At 47.1% G+C, this 24,590-nt stretch overlaps 3 protein-coding genes across 3 annotated transcripts; 2 read left to right on the forward strand and 1 right to left on the reverse strand.

Annotated features, from left to right (window-relative positions):
- Positions 1 to 4,222: 4,222 nt before the first annotated feature.
- On the forward strand, positions 4,223 to 7,915 carry IL2RG (interleukin 2 receptor, gamma). Its single transcript, XM_008567566.1, has 8 exons — positions 4,223 to 4,414; positions 4,623 to 4,776; positions 4,998 to 5,182; positions 5,392 to 5,531; positions 5,953 to 6,115; positions 6,642 to 6,735; positions 6,986 to 7,055; positions 7,413 to 7,915. Exons 1-8 carry the CDS (start codon positions 4,237 to 4,239, stop codon positions 7,572 to 7,574), a joined length of 1,146 nt encoding a protein of 381 aa, XP_008565788.1. The 5' UTR covers positions 4,223 to 4,236; the 3' UTR covers positions 7,575 to 7,915.
- Positions 7,916 to 8,446: 531 nt separating this feature from the next.
- Positions 8,447 to 10,433, forward strand: LOC103586328 (chromosome unknown open reading frame, human CXorf65). Its single transcript, XM_008567575.1, has 7 exons — positions 8,447 to 8,471; positions 8,592 to 8,678; positions 8,880 to 9,014; positions 9,348 to 9,416; positions 9,767 to 9,873; positions 10,093 to 10,198; positions 10,381 to 10,433. Exons 1-7 carry the CDS (start codon positions 8,447 to 8,449, stop codon positions 10,431 to 10,433), a joined length of 582 nt encoding a protein of 193 aa, XP_008565797.1.
- A 299-nt stretch (positions 10,434 to 10,732) lies between these two features.
- On the reverse strand, positions 10,733 to 18,040 carry FOXO4 (forkhead box O4). Its single transcript, XM_008567567.1, has 3 exons — positions 17,195 to 18,040; positions 12,515 to 13,574; positions 10,733 to 12,176 (listed from the first exon to the last, which is right to left on the reverse strand). The coding sequence occupies exons 1-3, from the start codon at positions 17,675 to 17,677 to the stop codon at positions 12,169 to 12,171; spliced, it is 1,551 nt and encodes a 516-aa protein (XP_008565789.1). The 5' UTR covers positions 17,678 to 18,040; the 3' UTR covers positions 10,733 to 12,168.
- Between the last annotated feature and the right edge of the window lie 6,550 nt (positions 18,041 to 24,590).

The following is a 24,590-nucleotide window of genomic DNA, read 5'->3' on the forward strand; positions in this document are numbered from 1 at the left end:
TGACTGGAATTGCGTTCCCAGCGCCTAGCTCGCTTTTGGCCTAAGTAGGTGTTCGATAGATTTGCATTGGTTAGGAACTCTAACTTTTACAGACCACTTCGTATTTTAGTTTGAGCTTCTGAAAAACGGGTGTGCTAATACTTCCTCTAAAGGACTATTGTGAGGTTTAGAAACTATATATGCATAAGAAAACACCTATTAAACCCTGGAAGGCTGGCTCTAATCCCTCAAGGTCTTTCTGGTGTAGAACGGAGGTTCCTAACCATTTTTGATTCACAAACCCTTTAAGATGCTGATGAAAGCTGTAGCCCTTCTTCCCAGAAAAATGCACATATAAACATACAAAATGTTAGATACTTTCCAGGAAGATTCTTAGACCCCCTGAAGCTCATCCATCTGTCCTCTAAGTGTCTGTGAACTAATTCCAAGTTATGAACCCTTGCTCTAGAGTAAGAGGCACCTACAATGTCGGATGCTTTTCAGACATTATCTCCTTTAATCCGCAAACAGCCCCTTGAGTTAAGAATTATTATTGCCTCCATTTCGTGGATGAGGAAGCTGATTTTCAAAGAGTGAAAATTCATTTGCCCAATATTATACAGCTTCTAAGTAACAGCTGGGACTAGGATTCTTCCTTGATTCCAGAGATAACATGTTTCTATTATGGTATTGCCTTTTAGAGAAAAGACAGCCAGAGTGCTACGATAAAGGTAACAACAAGAAACAAAAACAACAGAAGTAACAAATAAAAATAGCAACAGCAAAATGCTGTTGAATTCCAATGGGAAGAAAAATTCATTCTGATTGGGGAGAGAAAAACATATTGGGGGAGGTAATGTTTGAGCTAACCCTGAAGGATTTTTTTTTTTTTATAAAAAAGGTTTAATGTTTTTAGAGCAGTTTTAGGTTCACAGCAAAATTGAGAAGCAAGTACAGAGATTTCCCATATACTCCCTACCCCAACACATGCATAACCTCCCCCCTTATCAACATCCCCAACCAGAATGGTACATTTGTTACAGCTGATGAAACTACATTGACGCATCATTATCACCTAAAGTTCCTAGTTTACATTAGGGTTCACTCTTGGTGGTGTACATTCCATGGGTTTGGGCAAATATATGACATATATCTACCATTATAGCATCATACTACATGCCTAAAAAACACATTATACTGCCCTAAAAACCCTCTGTGCTCCACCTATTCATTCCTCCCTCCCTCCTAACTCCGGGTGACCACTGAACTTTTTACTGTCTCCATAGTTTTGCCTTTTCCAGAATGTCATATAGTTTGGAATCATACAATATATGGCCTTTTCAGATTGGCTTCTTTCACTTAGTAATATGCATTTAAGTCTCCTCCATGTCTCTTCATGGCTTGATAGCTCATTTATTTTTAGTGCTGAGTAATATTCCATTGTAAGGATGTTCCACGGTTTTGTTTGTTTGTTTGTTTGTTTGTTTTATCCATTCACCTACTGAAGGACATCTTGGTTGCTTTCAAGTTTTGGCAATTATGAATAAAACTGCTGTAAACATCTGTGTGCAGGTTTTTATGCGGACATAAGTTTTCAGCTCCTTTGAGTAAATACCAGAGTGTGATTACTGGATCATATAAGACTATGTTTAGTTTTGTAAGAAACTGCCAAACTGTCTTCCAAAGTGGCTGTACTATTTTGCATCCCCACCAGCAATGAATGACAGTTCCTGTTGTTCCACATCCTTGCCAGCATTTGATGTCAGTGTTAGAATTTTGGCCATTCTAATAGGTGTGTATCCCTGAAGGATTTACCCACAGAAAGTTAGGGAGAGGCTAATTCCAGTCAGAGAGTAAGTGCATCTGACGTATTATCCAGTGTGGCCGGAATTGATGACTGGAGCTTGGACCGTATTCTGAAGACTATGAGTAGCTTTTGAAGACTTTTAAGTTGGAGAATGCCCTCTGTTGTGGGTTGAATGATGGACTTCCAAAAGATATGTCCACTCGGAACCTGTGAATGTGAACTTCTTTGGCAAAAGGGTCTTGACAGCTGTAATTAAGGCAAGCATCTCCAGGTGAGAACATTCTGGATTAGGGGAGCACTAAATCCAATGACAAGTGCCCTTATAAGAGAAGAGAAGGGTAAAGGAGATGCAGAGAAGAGGTGATGTGAAGACAAAGGCAGAGATTACAGCAATGTGTCTACAAACCAAGGAATGCCAAGGATTGACAGCAGCCAGCAGAAGTTAGGAGAGAGACATGGAACAACTTCTTCCTCAGAGCCTCCAGAAGGAACCAACCCTGGCAACACCTTGATTTCAGATTTCTGGCCTGCAGAACTGTGAGAGAATAAATTTCTGTTGTTTTAAGCCAACCAATTTCGGGTAATTTGTTACAGCAGCCCTAGCAAACTAATACACTCTGGACCTTATAATCCAGTTTCCCTGAGATGCCCAATCAAGTGCTCTTTTCCTCTGCCTGATGTCCTACCCCCCTTCCATCTGGTAAAATTACATTCATTCTTTAAGATTCTGCTCAAATAGTACCTCTTCAGGAAAGCCTTACCTGAACTACCCCCCTCTCCATCTCAGTAAATTTAGTTACTTCCTATTCTGTCTTCACATTATGTTGTAGTATCTCCACATATGTGCTATCAAACTTATTACACTATATTGTATTATTTGTTTATGTCTTCCCCACTTATCTATGAGTTTCTAGAAGGATTAGGATGTCTTATTTGTCTGAATATTCCCAGAACATAAGCACAGTGCCTGGCACATATTAAAGACTCAAATGTTTGCTGAATAAACAATTTCTGTAAATAGTTTCTCCAGTAGGTTCTGTGTTTTGGGGAAGGTAAATCTGGCAACAGGATGAAGGACAGACTAGAAAGCAGAAGGCCTTTAGAAAGGGAGACCAGTTAGTGAGTTTAGTGATAATCATGACTAGAGGTAATGAAAGGATGATTTAGCACAGTGGCTGTGGTAATGAAAAGGAGGAAACTGCTAGGAGAGACACCACAGAAGCAGAGCTGATTGGATTCTCAGGGTAAGAAAGAGGCAGGAATTGAAGATTCTGAGATTTCAAGTCTGGGTGACTGAGATGGTGATGATCCTATTAGCTGAGCTAGGGAAGACAAGAAGTTTAAAGCTAGTATTCTTGTTCCTCCATTTCCAGAATCTTCTTCTAGGTCAGACCTCTTCACCAATCTCAACAGGGACCCAGCCCACGCAGCAGTTAAAGGTGGGTATTCTGGTTTGGATTAACTCAGAGGAAAGACAGTTATATATGTGCCCATAGGAGCCAACACAGTATTTTCCACCTTCCCAAGACAGTAGGGCTTTGACAGAAGTTTAAAGGGTGACTGAGGGCCGGCCCGGTGGCGCACTGCGATAGTGCGCCGCTTGGGAAGCGCGGCTGCGCTCCCGCCGAGGGTTCAGATCCCACATACAGACCGGTTCCCGCTCACTGGCTGAGCGAGGCGCGGGGGCAACGCCGAGGGTTGTGATCCCGTTGCCGGTCCCGGTCCGGTACGGGGGCGACACTGAGGGTTGCGATCCGTTGCCGGACACGGAAAAAGACAAAAAAATAAATAAATAAATAAATAAATAAATAAATAAATAAATAAATAAATAAATAAATAAATAAATAAATAAATAAATAAATAAATAAATAAATAAATAAATAAATAAATAAATAAATAAATAAATAAATAAATAAATAAATAAATAAATAAATAAATAAATAAATAAATAAATAAATAAATAAATAAATAAATAAATAAATAAATAAATAAATAAATAAATAAATAAATAAATAAATAAATAAATAAATAAATAAATAAATAAATAAACACGGAAAAAGACAAAAAAATAAATAAATAAATAAATAAATAAATAAATAAATAAATAAAGGGTGACTGAGCCAAGGAAAGAACACAGCATGGGGGTGGGGGGAAGGTTCAAACCTTTCACTATATAAGATAATGATTTAGAGGAGAAGGTGGTTGGGAATGGTGGTAGTGGAGGTGAATAGATCTTTCCCGGAATCTACGTGGTCTGAGGATTCTTGAGTCTGTGACACTGTTGTATACCCAGCCTTAGTCTCTGCTTAACACCACCTTACAGCAGCACCTAATCTCCTAGAGGACTTAGCCTGTGTCACAGTACACGTTTGTCACACCCTCTGTAAAGCCCTGGTTTCTAAGGTTCTTTCCACCGGAACTTATGACAGAAGGAAATGTGTGGGTGGGGGATGGTGGGTGAGGGGCCCAGGTTCCTGACACAGACAACACCCAGGAAACGAAGAGCAAGCACCATGTTGAAGCCAGCATTGCCACTCAGATCCTTCTTATTTCTGCAGCTGCCTCTGCTGGGGGTGGGGCTGAACCCAAAGGTCCTCACGCCCAACGGGAATGGAGATACCACAGCTGGTAGGAAATCTGGAACTGGAGGGGGTTGGTGAAATGGGAGGCTGTGGGAAGGGGCCATGCAGAAACCCAGAACCTGCCAGGGGCCATTACAATAATGCCGGGCAGAACTGAATAATAGGGTAGGGAGGGCAAGGGGAAGGGTTCCCTGCCTCATGCCGCACCTTCTTCTTCTCTTTCCCTCCCCCACTTCATTTTCGTCCCAACCTAGACTTCTTCCTGACCTCTACGCCTCCTGGGTCCCTCAGTGTTTCCACTCTGCCTCTCCCAGAGGTTCAGTGTTTTGTGTTCAATGTCGAGTACATGAATTGCACTTGGAACAGCAGCTCTGAGCCCCACCCTACCAACCTGACTCTGCGCTATTGGTATGAGAAGGGAAGAGGGGGTAGCACGGGGGAGGAAGGGGAGGTGAGCTGGATCAGAGAGACCTCATGGGAACCAAGAAAGAGGGTAATCAGCCTCCCAGGCACCCCACTATTTTCTCATGGGGGAAGTCATAGCTCAGTTCAGGGGAGATGAGGCTGGGCTGCGGATATCTGCAGTACTCAAAGTTGCCCCACTGTTCTTCCTTCCAACCCTTCTCTAGGTACAAGAACTCTGGTAATGATAAAGTCCAGGAGTGTGGCCACTATCTATTCTCTGAAGAGATCACTTCTGGCTGTTGGTTGCAAAAAAAGGAGATCCATCTCTACCAAACATTTGTTGTCCAGCTCCAGGACCCACGGGAACACAGGAGGCAGGCCACAAGGATGCTAAAACTGCAGAATTTGGGTAATTTGGAAAGAAGGGGTCAAGAGCCCAGGGATATTGTGGGGCATTGGAGTCTATGGCATGGTGCTCTTTTACTGTCAGGGTACATGGGCAGAAAGGAGGAGGTAGGGGATCAGGATGGGGAAGGGAGGAGGAATAAGGGGCAATACCTTCAGGATCCTGACTTGTCTAGGCCAGGGGAATGACCACTCATGCACACATATCTTCAGTGATCCCCTGGGCTCCGGAGAATCTAACACTTCACAACCTGAGTGAATCTCAGCTAGAACTGAGCTGGGACAACAGATACGTGGCCCACTGTTTGGAGCACCTGGTGCAGTACCGAAGTGACCGGGACCACAGCTGGACTGTGAGTGACTGGGGACATGAATGTAGCAGCTAAGGCCAAGCAAGTGAGGATAAAGGATTCAATCAGCCAGATAGGAATACCCAAATCAAGCTCCTGTTCTCTGCCTCCCAGTCCCTCTGCCCAACCCCCACCCTCCTCCAACTCCTTTCCTTATCATCACCAGTGAGCTTTCATTAACGTTTCCCTACCCATATTCTTCCTGATACAAGATAGAGAAGTAAACAGAAGGAAGCTGTTGTGGGGATCTGGAGGGGTGGCATTAGATTCAAGTCAGTGAAGGGAGCAGTGTGGCGTGAATAGTCAAGAGAGGAGAGAAGAACTGGGAAGAACCAGGAGATGACACTGGAGTGGGCAGAAGTATGTTTTAATTCTTCTTTCTTTCATAGACACCCAGCTCTCCCCCACCCTCTTTCTCCCCAAGGAGCAAACAGTGGATCACAGACATAGCTTCTCCCTGCCTAGCGTGGATGTGCAGAAACTCTATACGTTCCGTGTTCGGAGCCGCTTTAACCCGCTATGTGGAAGTGCTCAGCACTGGAGTGAATGGAGCCACCCAATCCACTGGGGAAGCAATACTTCAAAGGGTAAAATAGGCCTAATACATACCCCCAGTTCATGAGCCCAACACCCCAACCTTTCCAACACCACTGTCTTTTGCTCTACCTCCCTATCCCTAAGCCCCCAAATTTGGTGTCCCCATCTCCCCTCACTGTTCAACCTCAACCCAGGAAGTAGGGATTTTCTGTGTAGGGCTGTTAGAGTAGGGGAGAAGATTAGGAGGCTGAGGTGTGTTCATGGGGAATATAGAATGTATAAGATTTCCCTACAGCATTCCCAGAGAGCCTCCATAGTGAAGATGGCTTTGGAACCAGACAGGTCTAAGCTCTACCTCTTTGGCCTCAGGCACATCACTAACCTCTTCAATTCTGTTTTCTCATCTGTAAAATGGAGATAATTGTTCCTCCCTCTTAGGAGCTGTTGTGAGAATTAAGTATAGGGAATCTGGTTAGCACGGTGCTTGGCACCAAGTTGGGGCTCTACTCATACATGTTGGCACATGGTAGGTGTGCCACAAATGTAAGGTACATTTTCCTTTCCTTTTTTCTATAGAGAATCCTTTGTTTGCTTTGGAAGCTGTGCTTATCCCCATTGGCTCCATGGGATTGATTATTAGCCTCATCTGTGTGTATTGCTGGCTGGAACGGTAAGATTTTGGGAAGTCCAGAAAAATGAGGTGGGGTGGCTGGAAATAGTAGAGGAGGGTTATTGCAGGGTCTCCAGGAGTAGAAGTGGGACAGTAATGAAGAAGGGGATCACCCAAGAGGGCATAATGATGCGAGGAAGCTACAGGCACAGAGAACACAGAATCACTTCATCCATATGCGACAACTGTGAGAAGGGTAATAAAAGAGCTTTAACCTACGTGCTCCTACTCCCTTTTTCTCCCCACTCAGAATGATGCCCCGAATTCCCACTCTCAAGAACCTAGAGGATCTGGTTACTGAATACCATGGAAACTTTTCGGTGAGAACGCTGTCATAAGCATACTATAGTCTGTCAATTCTCAACTGCCTGCCAGCAAGACTAACATACTTGGTGGGGGGGAGCAGATAGAAGGGGGAAGGGGAGGAGGGGCCTGCACTAACTGTCAGGATGTGGCCGACCAAATGGGGGATGGGCTAGACAGAGAGAGACACACAGATGAATGGATTAGAGATGGGCTAGGCAGATGGAAACACTGGTATTGGGGTCGCAGGAGTCTATGTGTCCCTTCTGTAATCACAGTGGTTGCAGACATCATGAGAGCCCCTTTGTCACAGAGCCTGGGTCTTTTACTTCCTGCCCCTAATTGACCTCTGACCTGGAGATATCTGTCTTTAGGCCTGGAGTGGTGTCTCTAAGGGATTGGCGGAGAGTCTGCAGCCAGACTACAGTGAACGGCTCTGCCACGTCAGTGAGATTCCCCCCAAAGGAGGGGAAGGGCCTGGAGGCTCCCCTGGCAGCCAACATAGCCCCCACTGTACCCCCTATATTACACCCTGAAGCCTGAAACCTGAGCCCCAATCCTCTGACAGCCCCAGAGTCTTGTAGCCCTAAGTAGTACTAACTTCCCCTCATCCAACCAGTCTGGGTCCGATGCTCACTTTGCCCTCCTGTGGCTGATTTTGAATTTGGAGCCCCTTGCAACCACCCCTTCATTCAGTATCCCCTACTTGAGAATTGCCCCTTTGCTCTGAACGTGTTTCTCATCTTCCCCAGTCCAGCCCTTCCTTTTCATAGGATTCTCTCTCTCCATCCCTCCATCCCTCCCTCTCTCTTTTCATTTACCTTTCAATATTATTCCTGAATCAATGAGAAATAAAGTTTCTGTTGATAATCATCAAGAATGTCTGTCATGGGTGTGCGGAGCGGGGAAACATGGGGTGCAATGAGGGTGGGAGGCATAATGCTGAAGGTAGGAAAAGGAGTAGTAGACTCATGCTGTGGAAGCAGTAGAACTGTAAATTAACTAGAAAAGAGTACTGTCCCAGAAACTTACTTTTGTCCGGGTATCCTGCACTCATTCCAGGGTCCCATTTAGAGTTAGATTTACCACGTTGCCCCCATTCCCAACAAGTCTTTTACAGATCCTACTCAAGTTCTTCTCTCCTTATCCTTACTCTACCTTCTGCCACATGCACCACTTTTGACCTCATAATCCCTCAACTGCAGCCTCAGACCCCACCCCTAGGGATGCTGGTTATCCACAACTGCCAATAGCTCTCCCCTGTCTGCCCATCTGGGCCTCCTCAGCCAATGAGATCTATCTGCTTCTCCAGTCCCCCAACCCTATGGGCCCACTTGGCACTGTAGAACACACTCCTTCTGCACGACTCATCAGAATGTTCTCTGAAGAGTGACAGGATCTTGAGAGCATGTTCATCTTTATCAAACATGGAGGTGAGGGGCATCACAGAGCTGGGGTCTGTGTCTGGGGGTGAGGAGGTTTGAGAGCAGTGGAGATCACAGAGATGGTATAACTAGAGAAGGGCCCACATGCCCCATCCCATCTCTCCTCAGATAATCAGCAGTTTCTGGTCAATAGCAATTGCTCTGTCCTCGTGATGCTGCATTACATCCGCAGTAAAGTGGGGTTGTCTAAAACAGGTGAGGAGTTTGGGGAGGGGGCTAATGGCCAAAAGTCACAAGTAGTAGGATTATTTCTAGCCCCAAAACCCTCCTCCTGGCAAAAAGGGAGTTCCTCGTATACTTGCAGCTTCTCCAACCTATTCTGTATAGGATCACTGGCTCCTTTTGCTCCCACTCTCTTTTTTTAGCTGTCCCAATTACCCTGTGGCCTCTCTCCAGACACCATCGATTTGTGTGATGAAATGGGGACAATGAAGCTGCTTTTCCTGCTGAAGACCCCTAGAGAGTATGCCAGCAAATTCCTTACGGCTCGAAGTACCTACTACGTTTGTAGGGTGGAGCGTGGGCCACCAGGTAGAGGCTTGGTAACATTTCCCAGAGACAGAGCAGGGCCCTCAAAATAGGTTGCAAACCTCGTCCTTAAAATTGGGCCCTTCAACCAGATCCAGATTTCTAGTCAGTCTAAGGAAGGGCACTGTCTCTATAACAGTAGGTTAGGTTCATACATACTATGTCCCCCCACCTCATCCTAGGGTCCATAACTCACCCTTAGGTCCATAACTAAGGGGGGGAATGAGGTACATCAGCTCAAGGTAGTGTTTAGTGTTAGGTTGCTGAAATCTCGGGCTACCAAAGGGTGGAGGCTGGGTAATAGGGGCTGGAGATAATACATTGCTATGTTCACAGGAACCCGAATTGAGAATGCCTACAAAGCTTTTGTGCCCCTGCTGAAGAAACCAGAGCCCGCACTAATTGGTAAGGAGTGTGATGGGGGAGGGAAGAACATGGAGAGTACTGTACACAGCTATGTGATGGAGAATACGGGGTGGGACTAGTGTAATACTGTAAGTAGGGTCATATGAGCCTAGGAAAAGGGGGACAGGGTATAGGTCCACTTTAGGAGGGATGGAGCCAGGTGGAGCATACATGTGTCACTCCCTCCTCCCCCCATTCCTCCACCATCCTGTAGGCATATCTCCTTATCACCACCCCATCATTTCCATCTTTGGCCAGATTACTCCAATTGATCATTTGAATTATGGGAAGGTCAGGATGGGTAAGGTCTTTAGTCCTCAAACGTGCAGGTGCCTTTTCCTGGTTCCTAGATGCGCTGCGCATACAATGTGACCTCCTGGAGAAGAGCAGATTGAAGATGCTTAGAAGCCAAGAAGCCAAGAAGGCCGTTGCAGTTGAGTCCTCCGCGAATCTCCCAGTAAGACTTCTCAAATGTGGTCTGCCCCAGCACCCCCTTCTCCCCACCAGACAACTGGAGTTTCCCCTATCCTGGCCCTCTGGGATGAATTTCCTTTCCAAATCCAACATCTATACCCAAGACCTGCCTCCAACCTCTTTTGCCCTTCTTTTGGCCCTAGTTTGTAAAAACCTTCCCTCCAGGGGCCTCTTTGTTTATCTACTTACTTTCCCTTTCTAGAACAAATCATCACGACGATCAGATGAGCGGGCCACTCGGACCACCCGGTTCACCCGGCTCACCCGACCCACTCGGCCCACTCGGCCCACTCGGCCCACTCGCAGAGGTCTGTTCTTTAAGACCAGAGCAGACTTTCTCGGTAGGAGGGATAGACATCGCTAACTCAATAAAGTGACCAAGTGAGAGCAGTAATACTAAATATGAAATTACTGGAATTTAATGTAAGACTCCTTTTCCTAGGAAGACAACTTCTCCCAATATCTGTACTGAGGCTTAAGTATGCCACAGGCACCGTGGAGGCTCTGAGGGTGGATGGCAGCTACAGGAGAGAGCTGGGGTGAGCACATGGGTGGGGGTGAGAAAAGATGGTGAAGTCTAGTACAATGAGCCTTTGAGGGACGGGGTAGGAGGTGGGGTCTTCTCAAACCAGACTACCTCCCCTTGAGAGGCCTATCTCACAGCCCGCCTACTGCTGGGGTTAGGTGTCCCTCCCTCACCACACTTCACCACCTCCCTGGGCCTAAATTCCCCCACCCCCCCACCTCTCTGCCTCTGGGTAGTCCCTCCCACCTGCCTGTCCTTGGCCTTTCCTCCTCCCTGCCCCTTATCCGAGGGGAGCAGCAAGGCAGCAGAGACTACAGCTGGTTATAGGCATTTATTGAATTTACTCATTTATTGATTTGACACACTTCCCCACTCCAATCTAGCACATGATACAATCTGGGTAGGCCAGGCGCTGACACAGGAAATGATGGGAACCCACAACAGGGGTGGGGGAGGGGACAGTGCAAAGGGCACTGGGGGAGGGGCTGTTTTGGGGACTGGGTTGGAGGAGACCCAGATGGCTTCCCTGGCAGGTGCTAGTAAACCTGATCCACATTCCCCCCCATCCCTGCTCATTTCCCAGACCCTGAGCCAAGCTCCCCAGCTCCCCCTTCTGTGTTCCTCCCCTCCCCCTGCCTGCTACCACACACACTTCCACATAACCCCAGTAGTCAGGGAAGGGGAAGAAGGGCAGGGACAGCTGTCAGGGGCCTTGAACAGGGAGGTCTCTGTACCTAAGTTTACCACCCTAAATCCTTTCCTCCTTGCCTTCTCCCCGCTCCCTCCCCGCCTTTCCAGGCCCCAAGCAAATTCCAGGCCTTCAGTGCACTCTCCCACCATAGCATTAACCCACACTGGTTCATACGGGAGTGTGGCTGCACCCCAACACCACACATTCCCAGGCATAATGAGGGAATCCGGCTTAGCTTTTTCCTTAGGAAAACTCCAACTTATTTAAACATAGACCTTTTTCTAGACCTGGTCCAAATGGGACCTCTTCCCCTTGTACGCTATTGCTTCCTACCTCTCCCTACTTCCCTGTGTCTCCCCTAGCATTGTTTGTAGTGTTTGTATCATGTCACTAAGACAAAGCCTTCAGAAAGAAAAAAGCATTCTCCCCATCACTAACGACTTGCTGCTGTTAAAAATCTCTATATCTGTGTTTATATTTCTTTAAAAGATTATAAAAAGCTTCTCTGTTATCTGCAGTCTTCTGAGGGTGATTCGGCCTGGTGAGCCATTCCAATGCTCAGACCTTGGCCCTTCCATGTGCCCTATACCCCCCACCCAACTCATACCACTGGCCTAAGGGCCGCTGCATAAAAATCCCAGGCTCAACCTAGCCTAGCCCAGCTCAGGTAAGACACTCTACAAAAAATCCTGCTCCCAAAGGCAGGGGTAAGGCCACTGGTGACTTCAGATTTCCAACAGCATTTCCTGCCCCCACGACAAAGCCTAGGGGGTGAGAATGGGGGGAGCCAAGGACGGCTCCTGAGAGGGGGCCTTACCCCCTAATTGGCACAGTGAGAATGAACCCTGTCCTTTTCCCCCCTCCTGTCTCCCTCCCCCCTTAGTCCTCATATGGGGCAGCTTTATCTTTATAATTTCCTTGATATCCATGTGTAACCAGATCCCACCCTAGCTCTAAAGCAGGGTCCCAAATTCCTGGGGAGGGCTCAAGGGTAAAGAGTGGATATGGGCACGCCTGGCTCCACCTCTGAAGCAGGGGACAAAGCTTCCAGCCATGACTCATCAGGGATCTGTAGGAAGAAGAAATTGGAGGACAAGGTAAGAGGCTTATCTGAGACATGCCAACTTTCCACCATCGAGACTCACATCAAGGGAAAGAGACACCACGCCCCGCCCCCCACCTTGCCCCGCACACACACATACCTCTTGTAGGGGTGGGCACTGCCAAGGGGCCTGGAGGTCCCATCTGGAAACTATATCACTCTGATATGACATCCTCCCTCCATTTCCACAGGTGCTCTAGCTACCCCTTGTTCTAAATATCCCCCTTGCTCATATCATGGACTAGCTGGGCACCTATGAGTGGACACAGGTTATGAGATGATACAGTGATTTGGGAGTGTTGTACCTGGCTCAAAGTTGAAGTCCAGTCCCTCGCCTCCATCCATGAGGTCACTGATGATGTTATCCATGTCACATTCCAGGTTCTCCATATACATGTCAAGATCTAGATCTTGAGGCATTCTGTCTTGGCTTGCAGCTTCAGTAGGGGGTGTGAGCACAGGAGTCCCCAAGGCCTTGGGGATAGGGGCACCCATCATGACTGGAGATGGTGCTATCATAGAAAGGGTGGGAACCAGACTGCTGGGGCCTGGAGCCTCTAGGGGCTTGGGACATAGGCCAACTCCTGTTGCCAGTTTACTGGAGGAAGGTATCCCCCCCAGCAACAAAAGTGTTGGAGCCTGGGACAGAATGGGATCTACCTGGGTCATGAGGACATCGGCAGGGGGTGGTGGCGTATCAGAGGTAAGCAGGGCCTCCAGAGACTGGGAGCTTGAGAAGCACCCTTCTCCTGCTGACAAGGGCCCCTCTGTTGGGCTGAAGAGGGAGGTGCTATAGGTGTGTAAGGGGCCAGTAACCCCAGGATGCTGCACAGAGAAGCCAGAGAGACTACTTCGAGATAGCAGGGAATGGGAAGATGTGAGGTTGAGCCCATCTAACAGCTCTAGATCTTCATTTAGGGTGGGAGGGACACCCCCTGCATAGCTGCTGACTGAGGCTGGTATTTCCTCCTCCGCCAGCACCTCAGACTCTGGCCTCACGGGGGACAGCCGGGTGCTGACAGTGCTTGCATTTGAACTGCTTCGTGGACGGAAGGTGGTCCACACATCAGCTTCCTCGCGGTTTCGAGAGCAAGGGCTGCCTGACCACTTGGTAAAGTGGCCAACAGGGCTTGTTGGAGTGGCACCTTCAGGTGGAGCTGGCAGCACAGCTGGTTTCTTCTTGGGGGCCTTACTGCGGCCCCGGAGCAGCTTGCTGCTGCTATCCATGGAGGCTGCCCGGCGGCGGGGCGCCTTGCCACTCTTGCCTCCCTCGGGGTTCAGCATCCACCAAGAACTCTTGCCAGTGGCCTCGTTGTGAACCTTGATGAACTTGCTGTGCAGGGACAGGTTGTGGCGGATCGAGTTCTGGAGGGGGCAGAGGTAGCAGGAAAGGGGCATGAAGTGTGTGTAGGGGAGGTCAGTGGCCAGCAGTCTCTCTAAATGGATGCTGGGACACAGCAGGGGTGCTCCTGGAGACTCAAAGTCAAATCCAGGGGGAAAACTGGCAGAGGCAGGGTTGGGGATGAGGGCGGGGTATAAGGGGGAGGAAACCATACACAGTTCCCACGCTAAGACAAGCTGCTCAGCCTCTGTTCCAGCACAGGGGCCCAGGAGAGACAAAAGTAACAATCTACTGTGGAGGGCACAGCACCCACCCTGGAAAAGCTCCCAGCACTGTGCTCCTCCCAGATTTCTGGTGGTGGGGGGTGCCTGGGGCTGGTGGCCCAGCAAAAACTAGGTTCAGGTGGGAAAAAGCATTCCACAGGTCCACCCCTTTCCTTGAGTGCAGGCTTGGGTGGCGTTTACAGGACAGTAGTGTAACACCAGCCAGGGATTGACTCAACCTGTCCTGAGCCAGTTCTCTGAATAGGCTGAAGGGCTGGAACTTCAGCACGGCTGGTGCTCCACTCCCCACAGGGCATTTGGGCCACTCAGCTCTCCATAGGACTTGAAGATTTCTTTTTTCCCAAATCCCAGCCTTATTTCTTATTTCTCCAAATCTGTAACAAACACCCTCAACTACATTCAGCCCAGGCTTCTCACTGTGCCTCAGATACACAGGCGCAAATCCTCACCTCCCTCCTTTTCCTAGGAAGGATCCCCCCTCTTTAAATTCTACCAGTTGGTCAAGACCAAGCTTAAGTACAACCTCTTTCATAAAGAGATTGCTTACTTTGGTAGCCAAATTTCTTGGATAGTATTTTTAATTTGTTCTACACAAATTTTACCCAATCCATATTGTGTGGTTTATGGTTTCATGTAATTAGTCTCATCAGGTGTAAGCACCAAGGGCACAGACAATGTCCTCCAGTCCCATAGCCCCTAACAGTGCCCCCTCAGAGAGCCAAGCTCACAGCACACACTTAATACATACTCCAGCTCACAGTACATAATATTTGTTGCCTCATTGGTGGGTGGTCCCCCGTGACAATGGTGAGGCTCCCCTTGAGGCTCTGTCAGCTCTTGAGTATTGGAAGCTATGTGTTTTCCCTTTCTCCCTCATTGGTGGCATTATGCTAGGGATACGTTTTTTTCCCAGAGGCCCAGGGAACCAAGATTGGCAGCTTCTGGAGCTCCAGTGCAGTTTATTTCTACTGGTTGCCGCAGGCTAGTTACACCACGGTTTTGGTTCCCGCCCCTGCCCCCACCTCCCTTCTCTTCCCTACCTCCTTCCCAGCTCCTTTCCCCCACTTTTCCTCGGGAATTTGTGTCTAAGCTCTTTAACCTTAGGGGCATTTGACCTCCCACATGGAGCTCTTTAGTTTAGAAACTTAGGAGGAGCAGAGAAGGGCTCAGAGCAACTAGGAGGCTGACGCTACGGATAGTCAGAAACCACTTATGTTTCTCTGACTGGTGCTCTAAGATAAGGAGACCCTTTGCCTGGGGAACCGTGCTTGAGCAGCTTCTTGTTTCAGGGCTCTTTAGCCAAAGAACTCCTTGTCTCCCTGGGACCCTGCAGTAATGGCGCTCCAACTACTCCAGCTGCGCTGATGTTTCTAGCTCCTTCAAGGAGTCACACCTGTCCATGCAGACTGGGCTCTTAGTAACTGAGGACTACAGTGACTTCTGGCAGCATGATTTCCCCTCTTTGTCCGCTAACTCTGGGTCTATTGAGAAGGCCCATTCTGTTCCCTACTACTTAGTACCTGAGAGGCCCATTTGTTCATCCCTCTTCTTTAGGCCTTGGAACTAGCGAGTGGTACAGCCTCTCAAGTGGAGAGATGGGTTCCCTAGAAGTCTATAACTCTTTCTTATGTGTTGGAAGGGGAATAACTTTTAGCTGCTCCCCAAGCCACTTAACCTAAGCTTTCTTGCTCTAAGTGAGTGCCGCCCCCTGGTGGGGTGGAAGTAACCTTGGCATATCACCAAGGAAGCTAGTTCAGGCATGAGGCTTCCCCTTGGAGGTGGGTAGAGAGACCTTGGAAGTCCCAGGCTCAGCCTGATTTTGTTTGGCCATTATTCCAATGAGACTAAGCCATGTTCTTCTTAGAGAATATGATTTATAGTTAGACCTGAGTTCAAGTCCTCATTCTGCTGATATTAGGCGAGTTAACTAACCTTTCTGTACTTTAGTTTCCTAATATGTAAAATGTGGAATCTCAGAATTTCTGTGAAGATGAATAAAATTAAAAAAAATTTAGGGCTGGCCCGTGGCTCACTCGGGAGAGTGTGGTGCTGATAACACCAAGGCCCCAGGTTCGGATCCCATATAGGGATGGCCGGTTAGCTCACTGGCTGAGCGTGGTGCTGACAACACCAAGTCAAGGGTTAAGATCCCCTTACCGGTCACCTTTAAAAAAAAATTTTTTTAAAAACTACTTCGTAAACTATAAAGCCCCATTTAAGTGTAAATTACAAGGAGGGACTATATTCCCACAGTATAACAATTCATGGTTATTTCTTCTACCCTGGAAAGTGAACCTAAGGGAAAGAAAGACAGCTGTGAAAACTGGGTCCAAGGAGGGGAGCTCTTATGAGCTGAGACTGTGCGCGGCACACTACCCAGAAATAGTGCCCAGGGTCTCAGTCAACTGTCCCATCTTCTGTTCTGCCCAACCCTTAGGGATACCACAGATCTGATTCTTCAATCTCCTCTACCTAGGGGAAGACCCTCTGCTCATTCAATCCTCTGTACTTTGTTGTATGCTCACCTTACTCCCCAGTTTTGTGATTAGAGCCCCAAATTTCTCAGGAAAAGTTTTTCAGGGTATATTATGGATCTTTCCTCACAGTTTCTTCATGGAAGGCCAAGAGAACTCCCAACCTTGTGCTATAAAGTCAGAGCTCTACCTCCTTTTTCATGACTAATGTTCCATAATAGTAAATGAAGACTTTCCCCCCAAATTTGGATCGTAGGAGGGAGAGTTTCTTGACATTAGAGGGTAATCTGAGGCAAGCAGCAGCTCACAGCCCTTTTTCTTCGTAGTGCATAAGATCAGCTACCTTTCCCCATGAATATCACTCTTTTTACCCTTTGCCACCCACTCTTGGGTAGAGCGGTCCTAGAACTAACTACCTCTACACTTGAGGCATTGGGAGGCAAGCAGGGGATCCAAGTAATCCCACAGGAATGGAAGAAAAGGTGCTGGGGTGGGAGGTGGGGGAGGAGGGAAGGCTAGGTTCCTGTGGGGAATCCACACAGTTCGTGCTGCTGTACATAGGATAAAGACTTCTCTGTGGGAATAAGTGTTTGGGGCAGCCCAAGCCAAAGTGCTGAGAGTGTTGAGCAGCAAGCAGAGAATTAGATTTTCTCCAGGACAGGGACAGTGTCTTATTCATCTCTGATCCTCCCTCAGTGCATCAAGCACTGAGTGTGGCATATACTATGTACTAAGTAAATGTTTGTCTAACTGAAGACTGAAGGTGGATCTCTGGGCTTCCCAAAGGGGTGGGGGCCGTTAAAAGGGTCCCCAGAGTAGAAATAAGGAGGCTAGGGGGCACTGGGATAGATGGTGCTGGGATGGAGGTAAGGGGGTCACAGTTACCTTCCATCCTGCTGAGCTGTTGCTGTCGCCCTTGTCCTTGAAGTAGGGCACAGTACGGACCATCCACTCATAGATCTGGGCGAGTGTCAATCGCTTCTCCGGGGCGCTTTCAATGGCCTGGCTGATGAGTTCTGCATATGACTGATTTCCCCAGGCATTCCGGCGGGAGCCTCCCTTCCGAGGACCTGTTACAGCCCCCAGGATCCCGGGCTGGGGGCCCCCTGCCGGCTCTGGGAGCCGGGAGGGCAACAGGATCGGCTCTGAGCGCCCCTCCGTGTGTACCGTCTCTCCCAGACCTGGCTCCACCTCGGGCGGCTCGGGCCGCTCGGTAGCGAGCTCTGGTCGGGGAAGGGGCCAGGTGCAGGAGCGGGGACGGCTCTGGGGTTCGAAGTCGGGATCGAAGTCTACGGTCGCGGCAGCCTCTGTGGCTGAATTCTCATTCCCTGGATCCATACGTGGAGTTGGACCTCCGCGGCTCAGCATTCAGTGGAGCCTACCACAGTCCCTCACGATGCCTCCCCCAAGGGGGGATGCACCGAGGGCCAGGAGGCACATTCCTGCCAGTCCTCAAGAAGTCGCGAACGTCTCCCTAGCCCCAGGACGCTAGCCCCCAAGCTGTCCCTTCCACACAATTCTCGGATCCTCTTCCCGACGACAGCCTGCTCTTAGAGCTTAGAGCTCTTTCCGAGACACCACCTGTAACCTCCGCCTAGCGAATACACTTTTTCTCCAACCTCTCACTCAGCTTCCTGCTCTTTTAAACCTGAGGCACGGTATCCCTCATACATTGAGCTCCCATCACCGAACGTCTCCTCAGCCGCAGTTCCCACCCCCTTTTAAGTTGCTGCCCCCCGGACACTCCTCCCAAATTTCCTCCACCAGGATCGCTGCCCTCCCCCACGCCCCGCTCCCCCGCGTCACTCGCCCCTCCCCTGACTCCCTCTCCCTCCGCCTCTTCCCGTCTCGCGACTCGGGTCCAGGTCCCCGCCGCCCCAGCCTCTCTTATTCCCGCACCAATTCCCCTATCAAACCCCCCCACCCCCCGCCCCCCGGGTTTCCCTTTTGTTTTGCTCCAAGCAGCAACCCCCGCCTGACGTCTCTGTTTACCACTCGCCGGGGCAGCCATCTGCGCACGCGCCTGGAGAGCCAGCTGGGAAACCGAGTTCTTCAGTCGTGCCACCCTGGTCAGTCTTGAGGACTACATCTCCCGTCTTACTTCGCGGCCTGGAGCCCGATACGGGCTGCAGGAGGGTGGCGTGGCAGGATATAGGGAGGTGGAACTTCATTGTTAGAGGTGGTCGCGGACTCTTTCTCTTTTCTTAAAAATCATTTTCCTCCTTCCTCCTCGCCTCCTTTGTGATTCGGGGCCGCCGAGGTGACCATGCTGAGGTGCTAGACCTTTTCCTCCTTAAGAGCGGGCAAAAGGAAAAAATGCGGTCTCTACAAAAAGGAGAAAACCGAGAAGCAAGAAGCAAGGAACTTACTAGAAAATAGGATGTGGGCGCGTTGGGGAGTTGGGTGGGGAGGCTTGTGTAACATAAATGGTTAGCTGATGGCGGTGTCACTCCCCAATACGTAGTTCACACTGAGAATGAGGTCACTCTTACCAATCGGTTTCCTCCAATGGCTCTGCTGGCCTCCCCTTTAATACTGATATTCTCCAGATTCCCATCTTCAACGGCCTCACTTCTTATTCAGCAAGTCCCAAACTGAACTCGTTATCTGTTCCTGCACCCACACTCCTATCCTCTGGCTACCCTTATCTCTGAATTTGGTTGATAGTTGTCCTGGTCTACTCAGTCTCCAAGCTAGACCTACCCTTCACCTCTTCATCTCCCTAACTTTCTACATCCAAACCCCAGTACAAGCCCTTGTTTATAACTGGATTTAAATTGCAATATCATCTTAATTGGATCTCCTTCCATCAGTCTTTTCCCCACTACGGTTTATTTTCTATGCTGCCAACAAGGTTACCTTTCTTAGGAAGCTATCACAGCTGGTTATTACAGCTAAAATTTATGGAGTACTGATTATGTGCCAGTCACTGTGCTAATTGCTTTACCAATGTTTACTCATTTACTCCTCGAATCAACTCTGTGAGGTAAGTACCACTATTATCCTCATTTTATAGATGAAGACACTAAAAATGCTCAGAGATTAAGTGACTTGCCCAAGGAGGCAGGAGAACTGGAATCATATCACTTACATATGTGATCATATAATTTCCCTGCTTAAAACTTCCTCTCATTTTCCCCGTTGCCTGTGTGATAAAGTTCAAACTCCCAAGCAAAGCGTACTAGGCACTTCAGAGTCAGGCCGCTTCACAGCTTTCCTGCCTCATCTTTCACTAGGCTCTCTAATTTCCAACTATTCAGAGTTTCGAACTGTGTCCTGGAAATACCATGTCCTTTTACACCTTTCCCTCTGCATTCTGGGATGTCATTCCTCCTGTCACCCTCTCCCCAAGTCTCTTATTTTGGAAAATTCCTATTCAGCCTTCCCTGTCTCCCTCAGGTGCAGTTAGTTCCCCCTTTTCTGCATTCCCAAGTACTTTGTTCAGGCTTATGCTATATAGCAAAACCATATTGTATTGTAATTATTTGTTTACTTGTCTGTCTCTCCCAATAAACTGTGAGCTCCTTGAGGGCAGAAACAAGTTTTATGTATCTTTATCACACCAGCTCAGGGTCACATAGTAGACAGTAAATGTTAGTTGAATGAATGAATGAATAGGATCGGGAATCAAATTATACTGCATTAGACCCTTAACAACTTTTAAATAAATCTATCATGTGTATTTTCTGCTTGGTCATGTTCCAATTTTTATGCTAGACAGCAACCTTCTGGGGGCAGGGACTATAATTTAACTTGTCTACCATTTGTAGCGTTGCTCGATACATTTTCTGTGATGATGAGGCCTTCCTTCTGTGAGGAAGGATATCCATGCAGTCCAGGATTTTCCAGAGGTGGCAGCACATTGGGCCTTCAAAGTAATATTAGCCTTCTTATGGTAAAATAACCATATTGGTTCTCCATGTTCCTGCCTTCTTCTACAGCAACATGCATTTGGACTCCACTTGTCACCTAGGTGGTATACAGAAGGCCATATATTCCTACCTGAGGTACATACTAGAAAGATGGGACATAGTTGCTCACAATGCCTGCAAACATTTCCTGCATATACCCCTTCCTCCTGTATCCCGGCCTGGAGTACCTGGAAAGTGCTACATGAGCAGTGGATTCAGTAGAGGAGAGAGACTGGTGGGCACTAGGTCACAATGAGCTCTCGTCTAATTGAAACAGGTGTGGTGGCAGATCATGCTGAATTGCTGAGACAGGGAAATGGCAGGGTGGGGCAGGCACCTGTCCTGGCTTGAGTTATATCTTGCATTGTCTCCCTTTGTGCACTTGTTTGAAAAGGTCCACCTTTCCACCAACTTATGTCTACCACCTCCTTAAATTTCCAATTCAAAGCTCAAAACTTATGTGCTCTTGGAAACTTTCCCTGACTAGCCCAACCTGACAGATCACTGCTCTACTTTGCATCTCCTGAACCTCTATGAGTTCAGTGTATTCTTTAATTTTGTGCTTATGGTTACGTGGCTTTTCATTTCATGAGGGTGTATTGTTTCCCCAACTAGATTATAAATTCTGCCATTAGTCAACAGATGTTTTTGAGTCTTTAATGTTAAGATGAGAGTATACCTTGAAACACTTGACAGATAAAAATGACCATAAGCAATAGGACCAGATGATTTAGGAGGGTAAGCTAAAGCATTGATGGGATGGTAAAAATATCATGACTTTAAAACATGCAACTGGAGAGGTCAGGGTTACTTACCTTATTGCTGTGGGAGTGTTAGAATATATCTTAATCTGGATGCTGGCCAGTTAGCTCAGTTGGTTGGAGTGTAGCCTTGTAACATCAAGGTCAAGGGTTCAGTTCCCCATGCTGGCCAGGCACCAAAAAAAAAAAGAATGAATCTTAGTCAAAAGACTAGGTTAGCAAGGGGGCCTTGGACAATAGAAGAGACATTGGTCAGGAAAGAGGACTAACAGGAGTTCCCCAAAAAACCACTGTAGTGATAAGTTATGAACAGATGTGGCAGGATATGAGGGGCACAGGCTTTTCTCCCAGTCGAAACCCCAGACTTTATGTTCTCAAATGGCTCCATTCACCACTTGTTTATTTCCTCTTGAAGGTCATAGGGGTTTGGCTCTTTTGCCTCTTTCACGGCCACCACCCTCTCTTCTACCTGGGTGCCACCCCCCAAGCCTGCTGCCAAACCGGCTCTGTTAATTTGAATTGAGATAGACATTTCCCCACTTCTTTCTTACCCTGCCCAGCTCTGAAAAAACACACAACCCCCACCTAGAGTTTTTATGGGATTTTTGCTAGTAACCATAGGGAAAGATGCAGGGGTTAACAAAAATAACAATGAGAAAATTCAGGAACGCTTAGAAAGCACCGCCTCTACTTGTCCCTGATCTTCACAGATGTGTATGAAATGTGCATATTTTTGGTTGCCCTCTTCTCTAAGTCTTTTCTTATGTGTTTCTGTGAAAGATTTCTAGTTCTTGTCTTAGAAACCACCTTCCCAACCCTGTCCGTTATTGTTTTTAAAATTTTTTTCAGTTAATAAACTTTTCTTAAGAGCCTACTATTTTCTAGACACCAGGCTAGGCTGAAGTACTCAGATTTTAGCCCCAAATAGATCTGAGTTGGCACTACTAAGTTTAAGGTAACTTTTGATCCTTTTTGGACCCTGGAAGTCAGTTGGTGCAGTAAAAAGAGCACTAGATTGAGTCAGGAGATCTGACTCCTTGTCATAGCTCTGTCACTAACTAGTTGAATAATGATACAAATTACACTAATATTAATAAGTAATATTTACTGGGTTTTTATTATGTGTTGGGTGCTCTGCTGAGTGCTTTACATGGATTATCTGATTTAATCTACACAACAAGTATATAAACTAAATGCTATTACTATTTCTTTTCACAGAGGAAAATGTAACTTAGAGAGGATAAAGGGGCCTGCTTAAAGTCTGGAGTTAGTAAGCATATGTGCAAATCCAGGTGGTCTGACTCGAGAGCCTATACAAGTCCATTCCCCTCTTCGGGCTTTGGTTTCTTCATTTGTAAAGTGAGAATGTTGTATAGATGATCGCTAAAGTCTCTTCTAGCTCGAAAATCCTATTTCCTGTGATCTCGAATCTGGGTACAAGACCCCAGATTGCCTTTTTGGCCTTGGACTGCACTGAGCTTATTACACTTCAAACACACAAATTTGGTTCTGTCCCCTGCCCCCAGCGTTTCATCCCTCAGGTTTTTTTTTTTTTGTCTTTTTTCGTGTCCGGCAACGGATCGCAACCCTCAGCGCCGCGTCCGCACCTCGCTCAGCCAGTGAGCGGGAACCGGTCTGTATGTGGGATCTGAACCCTCGGCGGGAGCACCGCCACGCTCCCAAGCGGCGCACTGTAGCAGTGCGCCACCAGGCCGGCCCCATCCCTCAGGTTTTAAGGGACCTTCCAGCTTCCTCTTTAACCCTTCCTGTAGACCTCTATGGTTCCAACCTTTGAAAATCCTACTGGCATGGTATTTACCAGAGTTATTAACTGAAGAGCTTTTACCAGAGATATTTGCCACAGAGTTTGTGATACACAAGAACATGCTTATATTTTAAAGTGACATAAAAAGAGCAGGATGCAATAGTTTAATGTACTATATACTCATAATTTCGTTTAAAATACATTGAGGGCTGGTCGGTTAGCTCAGTTGGTTAAAGTGCGGTGCTGATAACACCAGGGTCCTGGGTTCAATCCCTGTACCGGCCAGCTGTCAAAAAGAAAAAAAAATTGAAAAAAAAAGATAGAAAGAAATGCCAGAAAGCTTTAACAGTGGTTATCTTTTTTCCTTTTGCTTTTAAAATATTTTTCCAATTTACTATGATAGTGTATAACTATTAAACTGGGGGAAATGCTTTATATTTTGCCTCTTTCTTTAAAATTTTTATTTATTTATTTACTTTTCTCTTCTTAAATTTTATTTTCTTCTTTTATGTTTTGCCTCTTTCTACAAGGGATTTGAAGCACCTTACTAAAAGAAGAGTACAAATATCATAAGATTATAGAAATAGAAAATCAGAGGCATGGAAGGGAAGAGGAAGATAATGTGCAGTGACTGAGCATTAAATTCACCTTTTTGGGTAGTCAAGGGAAAGGGGGAAATACAGTAAATTATACAATTCTTGTTATCAGAAAGAAAGAAGCATAGTAATTCCTCAAGAGAGACGAAGATTCTCCTGTCACTGAATTCTTTTTCCCCCCAGTTGAAAAGACAGGACTACAGCAAACAAAATTTTTTGAAGAAACAAACCACTTATAATCTCATTGCCCTCACACAATTTTCATCTTTGCCTATCACTTTCAGTCCTTGTCCACAGACACATATAATTTTACATGGTTGCAATTGGAGTCTATATACCATTGTGTGTTCTGCTTTTTTTCAATGATCATATTATAAACATGTTTTCATATTTAGTCTTCCATAATTATAATTTTTAACAGCTGCATAAAGGTCCATTGCTGGCACTAAATTCCATAAGAAATTTCTCATGTGGGATTAACATAAGGGACAATGTCCTCAGTAACAGTTTCATAACACACACAGAAGAGATTTTCATATTACTTTCTTGTAACTACCCTGGCTAAAAGCCAAGGGCGTAACATTAAAGCACTTCTGCAGGGGCTGAGCTCAGATGGCTCAGGCATGTAACCTTCTGGTGCTCTAACTTGATCTGAGGACATAACTTAAAATGCCACCTAAAGGAGTGGATGGATAGAATGTCCCTTACAATATATTCCATAAATATCTCTTCTCACAGCCAGGCTTTTGACAGGACCTCAGAGGCCAACTACATTTATTCTCTGATGAAAGCCAGAAGTATTGGTATGCTCTGTTGTTGACTGAGGCAGGATCCATATGTTTTGGAAGCCAGATGAACAGGTGGTGGGGTGACAGGGTTACCATTCTGGCATGAAAGTTGAGAAGCTTGACCAGTGTTGCTGTCTGCATGGAAGTTTACCTCACATCCTCATGGAGGTGGGGTTCAGGTGAAGCTAGATTTTTATTAGGAAGTAGCTTTTGGATCTGAGTTTAATACCGCAGAGGAGGAATTTTTGATCTGAGCAATTTTCAAAGCCCATAACCTTTGGGCCGGCCCATTGGCTCACTCGGGAGAGTGCGGTGCTGATAACACCAAGGCCCCGGGTTCGGATCCCATATAGGGATGGCCGGTTCGCTCACTGGCTGGGCGTGGTGCTGACAACACCAAGTCAAGGGTTAAGATCCCCTTACCGGTCATCTTTAAAAACAACAACAACAACAACAACAA

Source organism: Galeopterus variegatus, unplaced genomic scaffold, assembly GCF_000696425.1.
Source record: "Galeopterus variegatus unplaced genomic scaffold, G_variegatus-3.0.2 Scaffold331, whole genome shotgun sequence".
In the NCBI taxonomy this organism is placed as follows: Eukaryota; Metazoa; Chordata; class Mammalia; order Dermoptera; family Cynocephalidae; genus Galeopterus; species Galeopterus variegatus.

Bases quoted from the DNA above. Each gene is read 5' to 3' on its own strand.
- LOC103586328 (XM_008567575.1), top strand. From the start codon at position 8,447: ATGTTCATCTTTATCAAACATGGAG. The intron at 8,472-8,591 runs GTGAGGGGCATC...ATCTCTCCTCAG, and splicing joins CATCTTTATCAAACATGGAG to ATAATCAGCAGTTTCTGGTC. The intron at 9,417-9,766 runs GTAAGGAGTGTG...CCTGGTTCCTAG, and splicing joins ACCAGAGCCCGCACTAATTG to ATGCGCTGCGCATACAATGT.
- IL2RG (XM_008567566.1), top strand. From the start codon at position 4,237: ATGGTGGGTGAGGGGCCCAGGTTCCTGACACAGACAACACCCAGGAAA. The intron at 4,415-4,622 runs GTAGGAAATCTG...GTCCCAACCTAG, and splicing joins GAATGGAGATACCACAGCTG to ACTTCTTCCTGACCTCTACG. The intron at 5,532-5,952 runs GTGAGTGACTGG...TTTCTCCCCAAG, and splicing joins ACCGGGACCACAGCTGGACT to GAGCAAACAGTGGATCACAG.
- FOXO4 (XM_008567567.1), bottom strand. From the start codon at position 17,677: ATGCTGAGCCGCGGAGGTCCAACTCCACGTATGGATCCAGGGAATGAG. The intron at 13,575-17,194 runs GTAACTGTGACC...TGCCCCCTCCAG, and splicing joins ACAGCTCAGCAGGATGGAAG to AACTCGATCCGCCACAACCT.